Below are 22,982 nucleotides of genomic sequence, written 5' to 3' on the forward strand. Positions count from 1 at the left end.
AGTAAAGCCTTCTCTCTCTCCATTCAGAGCATCCCTTATTGTCCCCTCTCTACAGAGTGGTTGTTGCAGCCCCCCAGGAGGTAAAGGCGGTTAACCAGACAGGTGCCCTCTACCAGTGTGACTACAGCACAAACCGGTGCGACCCCATTCCCCTGCAAGGTGAGTCTCGTCTCTTCCTCTGGCTCCTGAACAGAGTCTTCCTGTGGACATCCCTGGCTTGTCAAGCATTCCTGTATCCCGTGCATCTTTGGTGGGGCACAGAGCACCTGGTTCCCTAGCCTCTGTCTTGTCTACAGGCAACCTTGCTGTGCCCCTTACATAGTCTAGCCTCCGTCCCCCAAGTGACTCTTTTGCCAGAATAAATAACAGTTAAGCAGTGCGTGTGTGTGTGTGTGTGTGTGTGTGTGTGTGTGTGTGTGTGTGTGTGTGGTGGTACACGTGCCTGCAGGTGCACTGCCCGGTGTGCAGCTGGTGAAGGCTGTAGTCAGCATCAGTGTTGTTCTCAGCCTTGCTTATTTTGTCACAGGTGCTCATTGATTTAGCAAAGCTTCCTGGGCAATAAATTTCTCTTTTTTAAAAATATCTTTTTGTTATGTGTGAGTATTTGCCTCCGTGTATGTATATGTATCATATGCATGTCCGGTGACCAGGGAGGCCACAGGTGAGTGTCTGGGTTCCTGGAACCGAAGTTACAGATGGTTACAAGTCACTATGTAAGTGTGGGAATCAAACCCAGGTCCTAGAAGAGCAGACAGTGTCCTTAACTGCTGAGCCATCTGGTCAATGAATTTCAGGGATGCTACGGTCTGTTTCTCTAGCACTGGGGTTGCAGATGAGCATGAGCACTCTCTTTATTGCATAAGCGTGAGCACTCTCTCTTTGTTACATGGGCGTGAGCACACCCTTTGTTACATGGGTTCTGGGAATCCGAACTCGGGTCCTCATGCTTTCACGGTCATGGCAGCGACTTTCCTGACTGAGATGGCCATCTCCCCTGTTCCAGAGACACAGTAGCATATGTCATATAAGAGAATTCTCCCCCTTCCTCTCTCTTCTCCTCACCCCTCTTCCCTCCTTTTCCTGTCCCCCTAACCTCTCTGCAAAGACTCTTGTACCCAAGCTGGCTACAAATTTGCTATGTAGTTGGCAATGGCCTTGAACTTCTGATCTTCCTGCTCTATTCCCAAGTGCTGGCACCAGATGTGGCCTTAAGCTTTGTGCATGGTAGGCCACACTAACAACACCCATTTCTGAAATTGCATTTCACTGTGACATTTTCATACTTTAGTTTTTTTTTCCTTTTTGAGACAGGGTCCCTGGCTGGCCTGGAACTTGCTATGTAGACCAGGTTGGCCTACAGAGATTTTCTTGCCTCTGCCTCCTAGCTACTGGGATTAAAGGTATTCCTTGCCATGCTTGGTTGACATTTTGATACACGTGTAAAATATATTTCAATCCTTTTGTCCTCTTTACCCTCTCCAATCTCCCCTGCTGGCCTGTACTCCAAATGGTCCCCCACACTTTAAATCTTATGTTACTTAATTCTATCTGCTTCTGTGCAAGTGACATAACTTCATTCTTCTTTGCGGCTGGATAGGACTCCATTGTGTAGACTGCGTTTTACTTATCTGGCCATCTATTGACTGGCCTCTGTGCTTGGCTCTTGTGAGTAAGACAGTGAACATGGAGGTGCACCCCTGCCGTGTCCCTGCCTGACTGCTTCACAACTCCTCTAACCCCAAGGATCATTGTGCATACATCTGTCTTCTCAGTACCTCCAGAGGCTGTGAATATGTCCTTGGGCCTGTCCCTGGCTGCTACTACCGTCCCTCCACAGCTGCTGGTGAGTTGCCCTTGATCAGAGAGGGTCTCGAGGGGAAGAGCGGGAGGAAGATGCTGGGCTGGAGGTCTTGTGGAGGGGCTGCCATGGGAGGACAGGAGGCAGGGGGCAGCCCTTTGACTTCTGCTCTGTCCCTCAGGCTTGTGGCCCCACAGTACACCAGAACTGCAAGGAGAACACTTACGTCAATGGATTGTGCTACCTATTCGGCTCCAACCTGCTGAGGAAGCCCCAGCAGTTCCCAGAGGCTCTCAGAGGTAGGTCCTTTATGGCAGAGACTTGAGGATGGGCTGCGACAGTGGCTGTTCATGGTACAGCGGTGCATTGGGGGTCTGAGTAGAAGGAGGTAAGAAACCCTGGGTTTCTTGGAGAGGAGTTAAGCATTAGCCACTCACTTCTGGGTGGAGGAGGTCAAGCCACTTGGCTCTGCAGACATCTCAGTCATTGTCTTTGGACAATGCAGGGCTCTCCAAAGCACAGTCTTTGGTGTTGTTGATGGGGTGGACCCAGCTCGCTGCTCCAGCTTCTTCCCACCCATTCCACCTCAGCCACCATGCTTCAGAGCTTCCTTCCCACTGCCTCTGTTCTCCAAGGATCTTTCCAAGATGTCCTCAGAGCCATTACACTGGGGATGTTTTTCTCAAGTCCCAGCTGATAATCCATTGCTGACATTCTGGATTATCCCCTCTCTTTCAAACCATTCCTTTTGATGCTGCAGTAGGAGACCGAGGCAGGAGTATCATGGGTTTGAGTCTAGTCTGGGCTACATAGCAGGACTCTGTCTCAAAAAATAAAAAATGAAGCGGCCTTTCCTCTGCTCTGTGGCCCTCTCGTTGGACATCTCACATGGACCTCGCTGCTTTGTTTGTTGATGTTGCCACTGCTGTCACCCTCTCTTTTCTTCTGCATGGGAACAGGTACACTGCCAGGCACATTTTGTATGTCCCGTGTCTATTGCTACCTAACAAGCCCAGCGATTTGAAACTGTGAACGTTTCCCATCTCAAATTTCCAGTATCTTGAGAATGTTTGGCACGGCTTAGACTTTACTTCTGACTCTCTCAGGAGACTGAAGTGAACTTGGGCTTCCACATCATTTGAAGTCTTGACTCGGGCAAGGTCCTGCTCCAAGCTCATGTCGGTGCCTGTGCAACTGGTGAGGTCTCTGTTTTTTGTAGGCTGTAGACTGGGGAGCTCCCTTAGTCGCTTGCCTCATGGTTACTTCATACATCAGCTGTATCATCTCAGAGTGAAGGAGAAACTGGGGTATGACAGGAGGGGTAATAAGGAAGGACTACTTAACAAACCCATAGCCAACAACAACCAACGAACAACTCATCGACAACCCCCGACCACCCATCTAGTGGGACCTAGCATTTATCTACCCTCTGAAAAATTCCCAGGATTCCAAGTGTCACAGAATTGCAGAAACTACTGGAGGAGGCCAAGCCTCACCTCTGCTAGAGCATGAGGCAAATCATATTTGCTGGTGTGGACCATTTGAAGCAGCCCCATGATCCACACATGGGATTAAAACAAAAACATTATTATCTCTGTTTTTTTTTTAAAAAGAAACCAAAATTCTTATTATAGAGAGGTAGACGAATAGATGGGGGTGGGTATGAAGGGTGGGTGGGGGAGGGAGGGAGGGAGAGGGAGGGGGAGAGAGACAGACAGACAGAGAGACAGAGAGGCAGAGAGGAGGGACAGGGAGGAGAGACATAATAGAACTGCTGTCAGGCTACTTCAGAATTGACATCTCATCACCCCTGCTGTATTCTAATCCTTTGGAGTAAGTTGAAAAAATCTAGCCCAAGCCTGTGATCCTTGCACTTGGGAGAAGGAGGAGGATCAGGTGGTCAAGGACATCTTCAGCTACACAGTGGAGGGAGACTGCCATAGTCACAGTTCCTCTGCCGTGAAGAGACACCATGGCCAAGGCAACTGTTTGTTTGCTTTTAGTGTTTGGTGTTTTCTTAGCCCCCATTCACTTAACAGCTTTCCTAAGATTTCCCCCCTGGAGTCTCTCGGATGTTCACTCTCTAGGGATCATTTTAGAGCCAGCTTTAGTGGCTTTTCTTTTTTTATGATTTATTTTATTTATATGATTACACTGTCGCTGTCATTAGACACACCAGAAGAGGGCATCAGATCCCATTACAGATGTTGTGAGCCACCATGTGGTTGCTGGGAATTGAACTCGGGACCTCTGGAAGAGCAGTCAGTGCTCTTAACCACTGAGCCACCTCTCAGCCCTAGTGGCTTTTTTTTTCTTTTCTTCTTCTTCTTTTTTTTTTTTTGTGCTGTTTTTCTTTCTTCTTCAACGATGACGGTTGAAGCATATGACGAGCATATCAGCCTGGGTTGGCAGCTGTGGTTTTTCAGAACTTCAAATGCATTCATTATTCTAAGTCCTTCTGGATTTCAGTACTCACAACTGAAATTAAATTAAATGAGATGAAATTAAAAAAAATCAGCTGTTATTTTGGTGGGCCTACCTTTGAGTGCCATCAACCTTTCTCGAAGGTTTTCGCTGCACTTCTTTTGTTTGTATATTTAATGTGTTTCACTGTTGTATGATGTGGGAAGTTTCCTTAATGGTCCTGCCTACATGGTGCTCTGTCTGCCTCTTGTACCTGAGTAGGCAACTCTTTCCCTAGAGTTGGGAAATTTTCTTTTATGATCTTATTAAAACTATGCTTCTGGAATAGAACTTTTCTTTTTCTATGTTCATAATTATAGATTTTGTCTTTTTTATGATGTCTTAAAGATTTCATGTATTCTGTCGGAATGTTTTTTAAAAAAACTACCATTCTTTTTGACTGAATGATCCAATTACACTATTTTTTCTTTTTAATATTTTATTTATTGATTGATTGGTTGATTTAAGGCATGCATGCTCTGTGTGCATGTACCCCTGTATGCCAGGAGAGAGCATCAAAGTCCTATATAGATGGTTGTGAGCCACCATGTGGTTGCTGAGAATTGAACTCGGGACCTCTGAACGAGCAGTCAGTGCTCTTAACCACTGAGCCATCTCTGCAGCCCCATACTACTTTTTCTTCAAGCCTCAGTACTCTGTGAAGCACAATCCCTGGTAGTTGGGGCTTTCTACTGAGGCTTTTGTTTTTTTCTTATGGAGGTTTTTTTTTCCTACCATCATCTGTTTGTTTTTATTTAGCGTTGCTTTATCGGATTCTATTTCCACCCCTAGAATTGACTTTCTTAATTCATTCAACTGTTTGTGCTTTCTCTGAACTCGTTTGGGCATTTATTCGTGTTGTCTTTGAAATCCATGAACATATTTGTTATCACGTTTTCAAATTCACTCTTTGTTGTTTCATTAAAATGACTCTCATCAGAGGCCAACAACTGATGTAGTTGTTTTGTGGGCTGACTCTTTCTGGCACACAGGAATTGAATACTTGGACTGGTGTATGCACCACGCATTCCCCCTCGTTAGTAGGTCTTGACTCACATAGGTATAGCTTGAAGTTTTGGTGAGACTTAGTACCGATTTGTGCATGGGTCAGCTGGGGTGACCCTTTCTTGGCTACAGAGAGAATGAATTCCAACTTTGCACAGTGTGGTGGGGGTTGGCTTCTGAGCTCATGAGCCTGGGTTCAGGGTTCATGCGTGCTAGCGAGCTGCATGCTGGGTGCACGGTTTCACACGGCTCTGACTTCAGGAGTCTGGGTCTGCACGGTATGAAGGTCAGGGTATTTCAGATGACAGCAGCAGGGTTTCATGCAGCTTCTGACCTTGGGAATTGGTTTGTGCAGTCAGGGTGTCATAGGTAGGAGCAAAATTTCTTGTGCCCTCCCCTCCGGCCTTAGGAGTCAGAACCCATGCAGTTTGCAGGCCACAGAATACTGGTATTACCGGACTCAGCTTGTACCCCAATAAGCTGGGTTCATCTATCTATCTGCCTTCAATGAGCTAATTGAAAGAGCTGAATTAATAGTGAAAGGCAGAAAAAGAAAAGTTATTTGATGTGGTTACATGGGGAAAGAGGGGCAAAGGCATTCATGTTTTGGGGGAAGAGTTCCTAAAACAGAATGCATGAGATAACCCTCTGAAACTGTAAGCAAGCATCCAATGTGAATACTTTCTTTTATAAACTGATTTGGCCATGGTATGCCCTCACAGCCATACAGTACGGTATTATACAGTACAGCATGTACAGTACCCAGCTCCAGGAACCTGACTCCAGTAGTTCATTGTAGTTAGATGGGTACCCACTAAACACCAGTGCAGTAGGTACCATGAGTGTTCATCCCTGGACTAGGACATGCATTAGCAGTGTCTATGGCTCCAGGATGTGATGGTGTTGTGAGGGCAGATGCAGCATTGGCATTTCTGGGGAAGCGTAGCCAGGGGGTCCCAGGCAGCTCCCTCAGCTGGGCTTAGTGCCGTGAGGGCTGCAGAAATCCCCATTGGTGAGGACTGTAGCTATCTGAGGTGGTGAGAGATGCTAGTACTCTCTTTCCTAGCTTCCCATCATAGGGAGAAGTCTCTATTGGTTCAGTACTGATCTTGTTTGGTGACCCTGTAGACCCTCTGTGGCCAGCCTGGATTTCTGTGCTCTCTGGGGTTGCCTCTACGCCCCTGACACAGTCAGGAACCCTCCCCAGTTGCTTTTATCCAAAGGCAGTTGGCTTTAGTTGCACTGCCTACCAAGGGCTTCCGATCACCCATTTGCTGACGCGCAGGAGCTCTGTCCATATTTTATTTTCTTTGGTACAAAATCAGAATTATTTTTTTTTGCTATGCTCCCCGAATTGTCCAGCTGAAAGCCGACATTCAAAGATGACGTGTCTAATTACTTAACTAATATGTATTCTTTTTCTCTCTTGCCCAGGATGTCCTCAGCAGGAGAGCGACATTGCCTTCTTGATTGACGGCTCCGGTAGCATCAACAGCATCGACTTTCAGAAGATGAAGGAATTTGTCTCAACTGTGATGGACCAGTTCCAAAAGTCTAAAACCTTGGTGAGGGCGGGTGGGCAGCCCTACATAAAGCTGACACACGTTCATGACGGCCAGGCTGCCACTTCCTTGAGTCATAAAAAAGTGGGATTTGGTAAATCGTAGATGATTGTGTTACCTCGCCACACTCTTTTCTGCCGTGCTTGTTAGTGTCAGCATTATTTTGGCTCCTGTCATGTATGCGGCCCTGACTGATCGGTTGGTAGGGTGTTCGAGGGAATGAAACCCACATGCCACTCTTTCTGAGTTTTAGCATCATCAAAATGTGTATAACCCTTCTGGGGGGGGTGTGGGGATGGGGGATGGGGATTGGGGGATGGGGGATGGGGGTGGGCACTCTCTGTGGTGTAATGGCAGCTGCTCTGTTCCTAGTTCTCTTTGATGCAGTACTCTGATGAATTCCGGACTCACTTCACCTTCAATGATTTCAAGAGAAACCCTGACCCAAAATCACATGTGAGACCCATAAGGCAGCTGAATGGAAGGACAAAAACTGCCTCAGGGATCCGTAAAGTAGTGTGAGTCCCTTCATTTCTGCCTTTGATGGAAGGAGGTGATGGAACTTTTAGTTGGATGGCGAAGGATCAGAAGAGCTTTTTACACAGGGAAGGGGTGAAATATTTTCTAGAGGGCAAAACTATCCGAGGAATGTTCATGTAGGCACAGGTTGCAGTTAAAACTAACAGTTAAAGTGGCAGCAAAAACACCACTGGAAAGGTGGATCGAGCCTTTTCTGGGTATGCGGCTCTGGGTAGAGAGCGCTTGCCTAACCAGTGTAAGGCCCTGGGAAAGATCTTCCACGGTATAAGAAAAAGAAAAAAACCAAATCAAAACAACAAAAAGACAAGATAAAAATAAGTTGAGTTCAAATCACCAACCCAACTTTATATCGAGTTCGGATCTGCTGAAGGTTTCAAGCAGGCAGGGTCGTTGTTGTTTTTAAGATTAGTCTGTTTTTGGCGTGTACACAGGGATGAGCATGGGGTTGGGCAGAAGTGTAAGAAAATGAGGGTCTGGCTAATAAAATTAGTTAAGTGCTTGCAATGCAAACGTAAAGACATGAGCTCTAGCTTCAGAACCCATGTAGAAAAGCCAGACACAATGGCAATCCACTTGTAATCCTGATGCCAGGGAGGCATAGATGGTAGGATCCCTGGAGCTCAATGCCTAGGGATAAGAACTGAGCTTCCGGGCCAGTGAAAGACCCTGTTGGATGGCTAGTTGCTGAGGTATGACGTCCTCCCCCCTTCTCTCTCTCTCTCTCTCTCTCTCTCTCTCTCTCTCTCACACACACACATAGAAAAATGAGCTAGAAAGTTTGTATAGTTCTGTGGATGAGCTTTGGTTATTGACTAAGGAGGTCTATTTCTTTACTTCTTTACATTTTTTCCCCCTATATTTAACAGTAACAAGGAGCCTGCATATGATGGTGCATAACTGTAATTCAGGATATAGGGGCAGGGGGATTGCCAATTTGAGGCCCAGTAAGACTTTGTGTTCAAAACATAAAACAAAACAAAACAAACAAACAAACAAAAAAACAACAAAAAAACCCAAAAAACAAAAACAAAAACAAAAAAAACCCAACAAAACCAAAACCAGTCAAACTCAGTAGGGGAGACAGCCCCACCCAGACAGCAGGCTCAGTTCCTGTGATCCTAACTGAAGCTGTCTCCTGCCGGAGGCTGGCGTCTCTGCATTCGTGCGTCTGCCATTCTCTTCTCTCACAGGAGAGAACTGTTTCAGAAAATCAATGGGGCCCGGGACAATGCCGCGAAGATCCTAGTTGTCATCACAGACGGAGAAAAGTTTGGTGACCCCCTAAATTATGAGGATGTCATTCCTGAGGCAGAGGAAGCAGGGATCATTCGCTACGTTATTGGGGTAGGAAATACAGATATCGGGCTTGCTACCTCTGTTGAGACTGGAGATTTTCTACCAATGCATTTTGTCTTCAATGTGCAAATATTGGTAAAATTAAAGGAAGACTCTCACGCAATAATGCTGTATGTGTAACAAACAATTCCAAGTACAGGGGTTTTATAAGTCAGCCTGTCAGTCAGCAGGTTGTTTCCTGGTCTCAGCAAGACTCACTTACATGTCTGCCATTAGCTGCAGGCTGAGGACAGATCTGCTGGGGTTGTCTTTGCTCTCCCCACTTGTGGATGATTTATGTTTGTCTGCTGGGAAGATGGCCTTGCTGGGAACAAGTTGGGTAACTTGGCTCTACTGCCCGCTGGGTCTCATTTTCCAGTGGCCTCACCGGGGGATGCTCTCATGACAAAGACAGAGGGGAGGGAGTAGATATTGCTGGCGTGGTTTTTTTTTTGTTTGTTTGTTTGTTTGTTTTTTAACAAACTTCTATTTGTATCACATTTGGTAGCAACCATGGCTGACACAAAGACAGTGAGTGGGGCAGGATATTCCATCAAGGTGGGCATGGCAGAATTTGGGAGAAATGTTTGGGTCCAGAAAGGTAAAATGTTAGATCACCAATGTAATTACGCTTATGAGCCACCTTGAATAACAGAAAAAAGCATCATAAACCGATAGTGTGGCATATAAGAAGGACCTTCACATATAAAAATGCTTCTCTTGGGGCTGGAGAGACGGCTTAGTAAGAGCACTTACTGCTTTTCCAGAGGACCAGAGTTCAATTCCCAACACCCAGGTCAGGTGGCTCATAACAGCTTGTAACCCATCTTCAAGGGATCTGACAACTCTGGCTACAGACACACAATGCACGTGCGTGCGCACATACACACACACACTGATGTACACATGCACACACACACATGCACAGGCACACATGCACACACAGACACACAGAGACACACAAATACACTGACACACACACGGAGACACACAAATACACACACAGACACACAGAGACATATAGAAACACACACATACACACACACAGACATATAGACACACACACGCATGCACACACACACACACAGAAACACACATATACAGAGACACACAGACAAACACATACACATATAGACACAAAGACACACACACAGACACACAGACATACACACACACATACACACACAGAGAGAAAAAGGTAGACTTATAAGCAAAATAATAATAAAAAAAGGAATCTCTTTTGCTGGCGAGATGTCAGCCCCATACCAGGAGGAATGGCATAACAGATGGGTGGCCATCTGGAGACCACATTGCTCCCCATGCTCTGTGCAACCTGCCTAACTGTCCCCGACAGTCCTGTTCTAAGAAGCCTTCTGCTGAACTCTTTATGGGACAGAAAGAGTTTCAGATTCTTTCATCAAGGGATTTTCTTTGCTACACGGGACTGCTACCATTAGAGAACATATAACTTGATTCCTTGGCAACAGGTGGGAAACGCCTTCCACAAACCACAGTCCCGCAGAGAGCTTGACACCATCGCGTCTAAGCCAGCTGGTGATCACGTGTTCCAAGTGGACAACTTTGAAGCTCTGAATACCATTCGGAACCAGCTCCAGGAAAAGATCTTTGCAATTGAGGGTGAGCCGGCCAGTGCAGACCAGCGGTTCCTACTTAGCATCTGGACCCCAGCGTCAGCTCCTCTCCAGCCATTTGGGTCTGACTTGCTCCATCCTTTTGAATAAGCAAAGCTAGATTTTTGTCTTTAATTCTCAGGTCTAGGGTATACGATGATCAAACTGTAGCACAGTGGATTCAAATCCTGCACAATGTTTTACCAAGAATTTATGTCTGCTATGAGCACTGTTTGACTTACTGTCACATCTCCTCTGCCTGGTGTGTGCTACAGAGAAATGGTCAACAAGGATTTATTGAATACATTTACAAGTTTGATAAATGTTTAGAGGGATATATTTTTGAGTTCTAGTCTTACCTTGTAGTCCAGGGTGACCTTGAACTCTTGGTAGTCTTGCCTCAGCCTCTCAAGTGCTACACGTATGTGCTACCACACCTGACTGAATAGGGCACTCCACATGTCACCTGGATCTATGGTTTCTGTGGAAAAGTTGGAAGGTTAAATATCTGGAGGACCCCATTTTTCCTTGGAAAAGGTAGCAGTGACAGAAGGGCTGCCATCCCTGTGAGGTGCATGTGTTTAGTTCAACACCAGAGCCTCCCTTTGCGTGGTGACGATAGCATTTGAGGTTTTGGGTATTTGGTCTACGCTTTTCTGCTTGCTTTAACAAGGGACATTTTCTTCCTTACAGGCACCCAGACAGGAAGTACCAGCTCCTTTGAGCATGAGATGTCTCAAGAAGGCTTTAGCGCTGCCATTACCTCTGTGAGTGGTCCTGCATCTGGCCTCTTTGTTCCCAGAGATAACGACTCTGAGGCTTAGTTACATGTTAATAAATGCTTAGGCCATAAGCTTCAGCTTGTTCCCCGATTAGCTCAGTTAATTATATAACCCGTTTAAACTAGTCTATGTCTTCCACATAGCTAGTTACCTCTCCTTCAGTCTCATGCAACCGTCTCCTCCCGAGTTCAGGGCGAATCTTTCCAGCCTGACTCTCCCAGAATTCCCCTCCCTCTCCCTGCCAGATGTCCTCCCTCCTAATCCTGCCTTAGATCACCGACCATAGCCTTTTTATTGATAGACCATGCTTCCATATGTCATAGGGGAGATTCTCATGATGGAGGCTCGAGGGTTTGGGGCAGGGTTTCATGGGGGAGGCTTTTTGGTGGGCACCACTGGTCCGCACTTCCTTTTTCTCTCAATCCTGTTATGCTCCCTTCCCCAGAACGGTCCCTTGCTGGGCTCCGTGGGGAGCTTTGACTGGGCAGGTGGAGCCTTCCTGTATCCATCAAAGGATAAAGCCACTTTCATCAACACAACCAGAATAGATTCAGACATGAACGATGCTTACTTGGGTAAGTGCTCTAGGAAGGGGTGAGGATGTGACATCAGTCAGCTGACATGGAGGCCATTGGCTCTTTTGCTGGCCCTTGGGATAGCCGTAGAGATTCTTTTTTAAACATTTACTTTTAGTTGTGTTCACAGTAATTACACCGACACATCAAGCATGGGGATGCTCTATTCCCTTACTTGAGAATGGCCCTACCGTGGAAAGGAGGGCCAGGTCTGCAGTGAAAACACTTGGCCTACTAAAGCATTCCTTTTAGGTTATGCTTCTGCAGTCATCTCGAGGAACCGCGTCCAAAGCTTGGTTTTAGGGGCACCTCGATATCAGCATATCGGCCTGGTGGTGATGTTCAAGCAGAATTTCGGTGCCTGGGAGCCCCACACTGATATCAAGGGCAGCCAGGTAAGTGTGGAGTGTGTGAGGCATGAATACAGAGACATCCAGAACTGAGAGAATCTAGGACAGAACAGTGCCATGTGTGGCCGTCTTTGCAGGGCTTTATGTTAGAGTCCCAGGCCAGCTTTGTGTATGAGAATGCTGTGTGCCTTTGACTTTTCTTCCTTTTGCTGTGGTACTGGGGTTTGGACCCAAGACTTCACACGTGCTAGGCAAGTGCTTTGCCACTGAGCTATAGCCCTGTGCTAGCCTCGGCATTTCTAGCGGTAACTAGTAATATTTAACCTGTATAGAGCTTTCTATGACTACCTGTTTCTGGAGTTGGCATTCAGCTAGGACATAACCAGTATAGCCACACTAGATGTTAAAATATGGAAACAATTCCATATTTGTTGATGGGCTGGGGAGATAACTTAGACATGAGTTTGATTTTCAGAGACCACATTAAAAATTTGGGGAGGTGGAGACAGGGGGATCTTTTGAGCTTTCCTGGCTAGCCAGTATACCCTACTTGGTGAACTCCAGACCAATGAGAGACTCTGTTTCAATAAACACGGTAGCTAGTTATCGAAGAATGACCCCTAAGGTTGACCCTGGCTTTCTCTCTCCCTCTCTCCATTTCTCCCTCCCTCTCTATCTCTGTCTCTTTGTCTCTGTCTCTTGTCTGTCTCTTTGTCTCTGTCTCTTGTCTGTCTGTCTGTCTCTCTCTTTCTCTTTCTCTCTCTCTAACACACACACACACACACACAGACACACACACACGCACAGGCACCCCCATACACATACACATAAAAATACTGAAGTAATTCCACATCTGCTGATAAGTGGCTGTTTCTCTAAGATGCCTCATGTGGACAAACTGGTGTCAAAGTTCATGGGGAAATGTAAAAGACCCAGAATAACCAAAACAATCTCAAAAAAGAAGTATGCTTTCCAATGCAAAATTTATAAGACCCGGTATGGTACTCTGTGCAGAAAAATCTCAGTATGCAAGAGGGTGAGGTAGGAAAATTATCAGTTTGAGGTCAGGTTAGGCTCCACAGTAAGTTCTAGGCTAACCTGGGCTCTACCGTTTGAGACTCAGTCTCAAAAACAAAATAAAACAACAGCAGAACCAACCACGGCCCCTCCCTCCACCGACTATACAGGAGAAAAACGTAGGTTAGCAGTCACAAGTGGATGGAGTGGGGCAGAGGCGGAGAATGACTCACCACAGCATGGTTTCTATCTGGGGATAATGTTGCAGACTTAGAGCCGATAGAGACCAAACGCGAACCTAGTGGACACTTCTGAGAATTGTACTTTAGGACAGAGAAGTTATGTAAACTTCCTCATAAAAAAGGCTGTTTCGAGAAGACTCAGTGTAAGTCATCATAACGACAGGGCCTTAGAACTGTGGAGCTGCGTCAGTCGATCTGGAAATAGAAGCTGGTGGGCTCTGACCTTTCGCAATGGAAAACTCCAGCTACTTGGGAGCTAAAGGACATGACCTCCGCTTGAAAAGAGTCATTTACAAAGCCTCCAGCTGGTGTGACCTTAAAACCGTAAACAAGGTGACCATTTACTCTTCCTCCTTTTTTAAGTACACAAGATGTGTACTATTTATTGAATTAAACTTATGTTCCTCACAGGAGGGCCCAGAGGCCTTCACTTTAGTTGATTTTAGATCCAGTCAAGTTGGCAGCCAAGGTTAGCCACCACACCACCTAGTTGGCAGCCAAGGTTAGCCACCACACCACCTCGTTGACAGCCAAGGTTAGCCACTGCTCCACCTAGTTGGCAGCCAAGTTTAGCCACTGCACCACCTAGTTGGCAGCCAAGTTTAGCCACTGCACCACCTAGTTGACAGCCAAGGTTAGCCACTGCTCCACCTAGTTGGCAGCCAAGGTTAGCCACCACACCACCTCGTTGACAGCCAAGGTTAGCCACTGCTCCACCTAGTTGGCAGCCAAGGTTAGCCACCACACCACCTAGTTGACAGCCAAGGTTAGCCACTGCTCCACCTAGTTGACAGCCAAGGTTAGCCACTGCACCACCTAGTTGGCAGCCAAGGTTAGCCACTGCACCACCTAGTTGACAGCCAAGGTTAGCCACCACACCACTTTGCTTTGCTGTCTGCAGTTTGGGGTCTAATCCATGAAAACAGACCTACTCTGGTCAAGTCCTGAAGTGTTCCCTTCTGTTTTCTTCTAGTAATTTCACAGCTTAGGTATCTAGGTATTACATTACATTTAGAGTGGACGGTTCTTTTGCACATAGTTTCCCAAGCAATAACATTTATCAGAGAGATGTCACTTTTATGTTTCGCGCTGGTGCCTTTGTTGAAAATCTGTTACCTGTGAGAATGTGGGTTTCCGGCTTCTGCATTCATTCCCATGGCTTATTGTTTATCCATTTTCTGATACCATGGGGCTTGGATCACAGCAGCGTGTGTGTGTGTGTGTGTGTGTGTGTGTGCGCGCGTGCGTGTGTGTGTGCGTGCGTGCGTGTTGAATCAGGATCTCGCTATAAAGCCTGGTTTGTCCTTGATGCATGAGTCCTCAGGCTCAGTCTCTCCTAGAACTGGGACCACAGGCTGTGCTCCTACTCCCAGGTCTAGCAGACCTGTGCTGCTTACCGCAGTCGCTTCATCTGCCTCTTTTTTGCTCAAGATTGTTTAAATATTTGGGGTTTCCTTTGATTGCCTGTGCACTTTAGGATTTAAAAGAACATTTTTTAAAAAATGAAAACTGCCGTTATATTTCAATGGAGACTAATTCTTCTAATTCATAAACATGGGATTTTCCCTCATTTTTTTGTGTTTTGAAATCTCTTCTCAAGATTTTGTATTTTTTTCATTCCAAATATCCTTCATTCAGGGGCTGGGGATTTAGCTCAGTGGTAGAGCGCTTACCTAGGAAGCGCAAGGCCCTGGGTTCGGTCCCCAGCTCCGAAAAAAAAGAACCAAAAAAAAAAAATCCTTCATTCAGTGGATAAAATCATTCCTAGGTGGTTCGTTTTTATTGTGAGATAATGTCTCAAGTAACCCAGACTGGCTTTGAACTTTCGATGTAGCTAAGGATAATCTTGAACTTTTCATCCTCTTGCCTCTACCTTCCAAGTGCTGGGACTGGAGGCGTGTACCACTGGGCTCCGTCTACGCGATGTTGGGGCTTCACCCATGCTGAGTGAGCATTTTATCTCCTGAGCTGTAACTCCAGGGCTACTGTTAAGTAGATATCAATTCTCGTTTTTATTAATTGTGTGCATTTGTGTAAATGGGTTCAGGTGCCCAGGAAGCAGAGGAGGACACCAGTTACCATGGAACTGGAGTTACAGGTTGTGAACTGTCCACTGTGGGTGCTGGGAACTGAACTCGGGTCCTCTGGAAGAACAGTGGGGGCTCTACTCCAGCCCTAGATCTATCATTTTTTTTGACAGCTACTGTAAATGTAAGCGGTGTTAATTTATGTATAGTTTTTTCCAGATGGTTCACTTTTGGACCTAGGAACGCTCTGCTTTGAATGTCGATTTTGTATTCTTTATCTTTGCCCAATTATGTGCTCTAACAGTATTTCTGGTAAAGTCTAGAACAACGTCTGTGAGTTTTCCTTCCTCCTGTCTGGCCTGCCCGTTCTCACTTCTGATTCGTGCTTAATTTCTCTGCGTGGGGCTTCCCATACTGTGTTGAGCAACAGTGTTGTTCCGATTGCACAGGAGACGGCTTCAATTTTCAATTTATTTATAGTTTTTATCCTAGAGACACGTTGAACCTTATAAAATAACCTTGCATGTCCTTGAAAATGATCGTACGGTGTTTGCTATTTAGTCCGGACATCTGATACATCAACTTTATGGGTAATACAGTTCCCCTCTACCTTCTCTTCCTCCCCCCCCATCTTCCTCTTTACCCCCTCCACTTTTCTTATTCTCCTCCTCTTCCCTCCTTGGCAATATTGGGCAGCTTCATGGATGCTAAGCAAATTCACCTCTACCTCTCATCTATGCCACCAGACCCAGGACAGCTTCGTACAAATGTGCTGTGGGATTTGCTCTGCCAACACTTGACTTAAAACTTTTGCAGCTGTGCTCACAAGGGGTGCCAGTCTGTGTTTTCCTCTTGCTGGGTCCTTGTCTGGCTTTGGTATTAGTGTGATTCTGGCTTTATAAAATGACTTTGGAACTATTCCCTCCCTTCCAAACTTGGGATAGTTTAATAAGCGTTGATATTTAAGCCAGGCATAATGGCACATACCTGTAATCCCAGCCCTTTAGAGGTAGAGAGGCTCAGGAGTTCAAGGCCCAACCTGGGCTGCGTGAGACTTTATCACCCCCAACTCCAATAATCAATGCTCTTTAACCCATTGTGGGAAGGAGCAGTGAGCTGTGGCTTTCTCTTTGTTGGAAGTTTATTTTTGAAAGTTACTGATTCACTCTCAGTCCAAGTCCTTGGTCTATCCAGGTTCCGCTGCCTAGGTTTTCTTGATGGGCTGTCTGGATGTGATACTGAGGCGGGAGGACATGAGGCCCGTTTCGTCTGACAGGAGTTTGCGACACCCTTCTCTTTCATGGCCATCATTGGCTTGGAGTAGCCTCTTTTCTTCTTCCTTTGCTTTGAAGCCATGTTCATAGCCCACACCTATAGGTCTAACTCAGGTAGCCAGTAATAGAATTTTACAAAACGCATTCAACAAGATCTGGAGAGCTGGCTCAGCAGCTAAGAATATTTGCCGTTCTTGCAGAAGACTGGGTTCGATTCCTAGCACACACCATTCCTAGTGACTCACACCATCCGTACCTCCGGTTTCAGGGGGTCTAATGTTCTCTTCTTGCCTCCATAGGCACCAGTACCCACATAGTAGTATATGCAGCCAAAACACCCATGGACATTAAATAAAATAAAGGAATCTAAAAAAAATCCCCAAGCCCACTCCTGCGATCCACGTCTGGTTCAAGTGTTTGTAGCTCAACTGCTGGAGCGCACTGCTGTGTTCTGCTTGCGGTTTTCTGTGTTGCGTCTCCTCTGCTTCATTCTATCTCTCGCCGTCTTGTTTGGCTTTGATGAATTTTTTTGAATGGTCATATATCTTAATTTTTTTCTCTTTTGTGTTTCTGCTATAGAGTTTTCTCTGTGCATTTGGGGCTTACATAGAACATTTTATAGTTATAGTAGTCTTTGTTTTAGATTTCGTTATTTGTTATGTATATCGTGCTCTGCCTGCATGTGTGCCTTCCCACCAGAAGAGGGCATCAGATCCCACTATAGATGGTTGTGAGCCACCATGTGGTTGCTAAGACTTGAACTCAGGATCTCTGGAAGAGCAGCCATTGCTCTTAACTGCTGAGCCATCTCTCCAGCCCATAGTAACCTATGTTTAATGGGCGACAATTTTGCCCATACTAAAAAACAAACAAAAAAACCCCCAAAAAACAAAATACAAAATACAAAAAACTACTCGCCAGGCCATGGTGGCACACACCTGTAATCCTAGCACTTGGGAGGCAGAGACAGGTGGGTCTCTGAGTTCAAAGTCAGCCTGGTCTACAGAGTGAGTTCCAGGACAGCCAGGGCTACACAGAGAAGCCCTGTGTTTAAAAAAAAAAAAAAAAAAAAAAAAAAAACAAAAGAGCAAAAACAAACCCACAAAGCCCTACTCACTGAAAGCGTCTTCTAAAACCTTTTATGTTGTTAGTCATAACTGGTCAGCTGATATACAATACAAGTGCAAAAAAAAATGTACTGGAAAGGCTTTTCAGCAAATGACAGAGGGACTGAAAATCCAAAACAAACTCCCTCATCTCACATCACATGAAATGGATCCAGAGAAAATTCGTTTTTAGTGAGATCTAATATTCAGTCAATACACCAGCAGTGTAACCAAGCATTACTGAGGAGAAATAGAGACAGATGCTCACATGAAAATCCATGTGCGAATGTTTGCCAATGCGCAAACTCCTCATGCCAAACTGGAGGCAATCTGGACCCCCTCGGCTGGAGGACAGAGTGGCAAACCGTGCCACGTTTATGCAGCAGGGTGCTCATCAGAGTAGAAGTGAGTCACTCACGCATGCAAACACCACAGAGAGACTTCGAGGGAATTATTCTGGGTGAAAAACGGAGACTACAAAAGTCTGCGCACCGTGGAAGCCATCCTCACAGCAGTTTATAGAACAGGACGGCTGTGACACAGGGACAGAAAGTACATCAGGGGTTACCAACGGGGAAGAGGCCAACTGTGAGGCATCCTGAGGGGTTTCATACCCTGAGAGGTCAGGAATATATGGCAGTGCTTGCCACAACTCTGAAACGGTATACTGAAACAGTTGAATTTTATTTTATGCAAAATTTACTCTCAATAAACCTGACCTTAAAACAAAAATGCCTCTACTGGGTGGTGAGTGAGACGGCCTGCAATGGTGTGTGTGTGTGTGTGTGTGTGTGTGTGTGTGTGTGTGTGTGTGTGCACGTGCATCTCTCTCTCCCTCTCTGCTCTGTCTCTGTCTCTGTCTCTGTCTCTGTCTCTCTCTCTGCCTGTGGGGTGGGGGACGGAGACCATTGTCGTGAGTCACAGCATGACGTCCTCTCTACTTTTCCTTCCCAGGACTTCTCTTCGGTTTAAACCTGCAACACATCCCTGTTTATCCACTCCTTACTCCTCTCTCCACTTTGTGACTCTGACTGTCCTTGAAGGCACAGTGTCTGCTACCCAGTTTTATGCTCAGCAAACAAGTCTTTGTGGAGTGAAGGAGTAAGTGGACTATAAACGGTTCAGTTCTATGGGTGAATGCTACGTGCTTACAATGAGTATATGAAAAAGACATTTTTACTGGTAGTTAATACAAAAATTTCTGGGTAGCAAAGTTTTTCAGTTTTTCAAAGGACTAAACTACCCAGCGCTTCAAGAATATGGGGCGAGTGGTTATTTACTGAGCTACGGCCACAGCCCTGTAAACCATTACTACCCCAACAGTAATACACAGTTAATAATTGCTACTGAATAATTCACCATTAATTAACACTAAACATTATTTTTATTTTTTTGGTTTTTCAAGACAGGGTTTCTCAAAAGCCTGAGGTAGCCTAGGCTGGCCTCAAACTCATAAGGAGCTGCCTGCCTCTGTCTCCTGAGTGCTGGGATTAAAGGTGTGCTGCCACTGCCTGGCTATAGTTGTGATTTTAACCCAATCATATGGATTATGGCCAAATTAGACTTTATTCTTTGCCTCTACAAAGAATTCAATCTGTTAAAAGGGCTCATGTCTACTCTTTAGACATCCTGTCTGTGTTGTCCAGTGTAACCTTCTTTGTGGCTTTATAATTTCTCTGGAATATCACCAAGATAAATCAAACTCTACTGCCCCTGGCTTTATGATGAACTCCTCTGGCTAGCAGCACATTCAGTTGAGTCGTCTAGGGCTGTAGCTCAGTGGTAGACCAGTTGCCTAGCATATCTGAAACACTGGATTTCATCCTTAACATACTCTCTTCCTCTCCTCTCGCTCTCCCTCTCCCCTTTTCCTTTGCTCTCTCTCACCCTTCTGTTGCTGTGAAGAGACACCATGACCCAGGGAACGTTTATGAGAGAGAGAGAGAGAGAGAGAGAGAGAGAGAGAGAGAGAGAGAGAGAGAAAGAGGAAGAAGAGGAGGAGGACGAGGAAGAGGAGAAGGAGGAGAGGGGAGGGAAGGGGAGTCAGGTATGGGCTTTTGAAAAATCTCAAAACTTGCCCTGGGTGTGGTGGCACAGGTCTATAACCCCAGGAGGCAGAGGCAGGCAGATTTCTGTGAGTCTGAGGCCAGTCTGGTGTATAAAGCAAGTTCCAGGATATCCAGGGCTGTTCACACAGAGAAACTGTGTTTCAGGGGAGTGGGGCAGAGACCTCAAAATCCACTTCTAGTGACATATTTTCTCTAGCAAGGCCACACCTTTTCTAATCCTTCTAATTTTATCAAAGAACCCCAGTGACTAAGCACTCAAATATATGATCTTAAAGGTATCGTCCTTCTTCAAACCACCACACATCATATAGAAAATCCTGTCTTCTAATGGTTTTCCCCAGTAGTCATGCTCTCATGCCTTTCTCCTCCTTTCAGACAAGATGTATCCCTATGCAGGCCTTGAACTCCTGATCCTCCTCTTCTGCCTTCTAAGTGCTGGTATACACTACCCTGTCTGTCATTGACAGGAAGCTCCCAGACTCTTCTTAGGTAGAAAGAGGTAAGCATGTGATCTTTGCCCTGTCTCTTTCAGATCGGCTCTTATTTTGGGGCCTCCCTCTGTTCTGTGGACATGGACGCTGATGGCAATACCAACTTGATCCTCATTGGGGCCCCTCATCACTATGAGAAGACCCGAGGGGGCCAGGTGTCAGTGTGCCCCTTGCCTAGGGGGGTGAGTGATGGGCCTAGTGGTCTGGGTGTGAAGGGGAGGGTTGCCAGGATATTTGGTCTGTCACTCTTTCTGTCTAGCAGAGAGCACGGTGGCAGTGTGAAGCTATTCTCCATGGCGATCAGGGCCATCCATGGGGTCGCTTTGGGGCAGCATTGACAGTGCTGGGAGATGTGAATGGAGACAAACTGACAGATGTGGCCATTGGGGCCCCAGGAGAGCAGGAGAATCAGGGTGCTGTCTACATTTTTCATGGAGCATCAGTAGCCAGCATCAGTACCCCTCACAGCCAGGTAAGACCCCATTACTGACCTTGCACAGCACTGACTTGTATGATATGGAGGGCCTCTGATTTAACTGCTGGATCAGTTTTCCTTCATTTCTTCCAGAACCTTCAAAAATAGTAACATACCTTTCAGAGATGCCTCAGAGCATCCCCAGTCTAGATGAATTCTCTGTAATGGTAGGCAGTGCTTCAGGGTCCCCACTCAACTTTATGGCTGAGGCCTGTGGCTCTAGACAGCAAGCCGAGGGGGTCTAAGCACTGGTGTGGAACAGCAGTTAGACCAGAAGAAGAACTGTATGGTAACTGCTACTGTTTGTGCTGTTCCTTCCTCTGGAATCCCGGTGCTGGCTGAGTGCCCAAGAGTTCTGTTCCCCCCAGATCTGTCCCAATTTTAGGACTGAAAAATCCTATGTCACAGGAAACCCACACAGTTGGACACTTTATAAGACTTCACTGATCTTAGGGCTTTTCATGAGACTTCCGGGTTTAGCTTAAAATTCTGCTGTTGCTACATTAAAAGTCTGTGTGTACTGCATGCATCTGTGAATGTGGGTGTGGGCGTGAACACGAGTGTGTATGTGCACGCACGTGTGTGCACGCACTCTGTGGGTGATGAGGCGGTCAGAGACTGATGGTAGGATGTTCTTTTCAATCACTTCGTCTTATTCCCCCTGACCCCCTTTGGAGGCAAGGTCTCACCATCTAGCCTCGGCTGGCCTGGAATGTGCTACGCAGACCAGGCTGACCTCAAACACATACAGACTCACCTGCTTCAGCCTCCAAAGTGCTGGGATTAAAGGTGTGCACCGCTATGCCCAGCCCTTTTCCTTATAGGTTTTGATGTTTTTTAAAATTAAATTTTATTTTATTTATGCGTATGTGTGTATTGCCTACCTGAGTTTATGTGCACCACATACCTGCAGGTGCCCACAGATGTCAGAGGGCAGTGGATCCCCTGGGGCTGGAGTTACAAGCAGTCATAAGCTGCCTGATGTGGGTGCCAGGAATCAAACCCACATCCTGTGCAAGAGCCATCTCTCCAGCCCTCAAATTAAACCTCTCCTTTGATATTTTCATATGTATATACAGTACATCCTGGATTTTCTCACCCCATCTTCCCTTGTCCCCTGCTAGCCCTCTTTCCCACATACATAGCCATACTCATGTGTTTTGGTTTTGATTTGAGACTCACTGTGGTCAACCAGGGCCATCTATGTGACCATGGGTTTGGCGAAGGGTGGGCTCACCAGGGGTTACCAAACATAGGCCAGAGGCTTTTAATTGACAGGCGATGCCTCCATACAGTACACAAGATATTCTTTCTGCAGTGTGGGGCTTACACATGGAGAGCTGCCATGCTTGGCTCATGGTAGTTTTTAAATGAATGAACTCAGCGTGGTTCTTTTGTATTGAGTCTTGAAATTAAGTAGCCCTGAATCCTGAATCCTGGCCCCAGAACTGGCCCCAGTGACTCTGTCACTGCTGCATGGGTTCCCTGCTTGTGGAGTCCTTGCAGTTTAGCCTGCCTCACCCACCCATACTGTGTTATTTCTGAGCAAGCTGAGGCCATGTGGTCTTATGGTCTCTGGTTTCTAGTCTTTTCCGACTCTCAAATTTTCCTATATTTCTTTATAAAATATATTATGGTAAAAAAATTTTTTTTCGGAGCTGGGGACCGAACCCAGGGCCTTGCACTTGCTAGGCAAGCACTCTACCACTGAGCTAAATCCCCAACCCCTATGGTAAAAATTCTTAAATAGTTGACTCTTATTAGACTTGAAATGCACTATCTCACACTTGACCTGCTCTAGCTCCTTCTAGGCATTGGTTGGTAATCCTTCATTTTGCCTCCTCCCTGAGTCCCCTCTGCCACACTCGGCTTTGCTTGTATGGTTTGATTATTTTAGACAGCTTCATGTAGTGGGGTGATTTGACCTTTTGTGTCTGGCTTATTTTATGAGGAGTAATATCTTCTAGGTTCATTCCTATTGGCACAAATGACAGATTTTCCTTCTTTGTAGGGGCTGAATTGTATTCCACTATAGATAAATGCCACTGTTGGGGCGACTTGTCCTCAGTCATCTCACACGCAGGTCATCTCATTTCTTGGCTTTTGTGAATGGTGTGTGTCTTAGTCAGGATCTCTATCTCAGCGATGAAACACCATGACCAAAAAGCAAGTTGGGGAGGAAAAGATTTATATTTCAGACCATCTATTTCAGAGATTCAATCATTGGAGGAAGTCAGCAC

The 22,982-nt window shown here is 46.0% G+C and overlaps 1 protein-coding gene across 2 annotated transcripts in view; it reads left to right on the forward strand.

Moving 5' to 3' along the window:
* Itgam (integrin subunit alpha M) overlaps positions 1-22,982 on the forward strand; it is a 50,452-nt gene that overhangs the window by 8,106 nt on the left and 19,364 nt on the right. Inside the window, exons 3-14 of one of the 2 annotated variants that reach the window (XM_006230214.5) lie at positions 56-159; positions 1,773-1,843; positions 1,980-2,097; positions 6,701-6,831; positions 7,201-7,346; positions 8,559-8,712; positions 10,191-10,341; positions 11,028-11,101; positions 11,562-11,691; positions 11,944-12,086; positions 20,309-20,449; positions 20,527-20,739. In XM_006230214.5, coding sequence (XP_006230276.1) covers positions 56-159; positions 1,773-1,843; positions 1,980-2,097; positions 6,701-6,831; positions 7,201-7,346; positions 8,559-8,712; positions 10,191-10,341; positions 11,028-11,101; positions 11,562-11,691; positions 11,944-12,086; positions 20,309-20,449; positions 20,527-20,739 — 1,576 coding nt within the window. The remainder of the gene's footprint in view (positions 1-55; positions 160-1,772; positions 1,844-1,979; positions 2,098-6,700; positions 6,832-7,200; positions 7,347-8,558; positions 8,713-10,190; positions 10,342-11,027; positions 11,102-11,561; positions 11,692-11,943; positions 12,087-20,308; positions 20,450-20,526; positions 20,740-22,982) is intronic. The other variant, NM_012711.2, reaches the window with a different exon arrangement.

Source organism: Rattus norvegicus, chromosome 1, assembly GCF_036323735.1.
Source record: "Rattus norvegicus strain BN/NHsdMcwi chromosome 1, GRCr8, whole genome shotgun sequence".
Classification (NCBI taxonomy): Eukaryota; Metazoa; Chordata; class Mammalia; order Rodentia; family Muridae; genus Rattus; species Rattus norvegicus.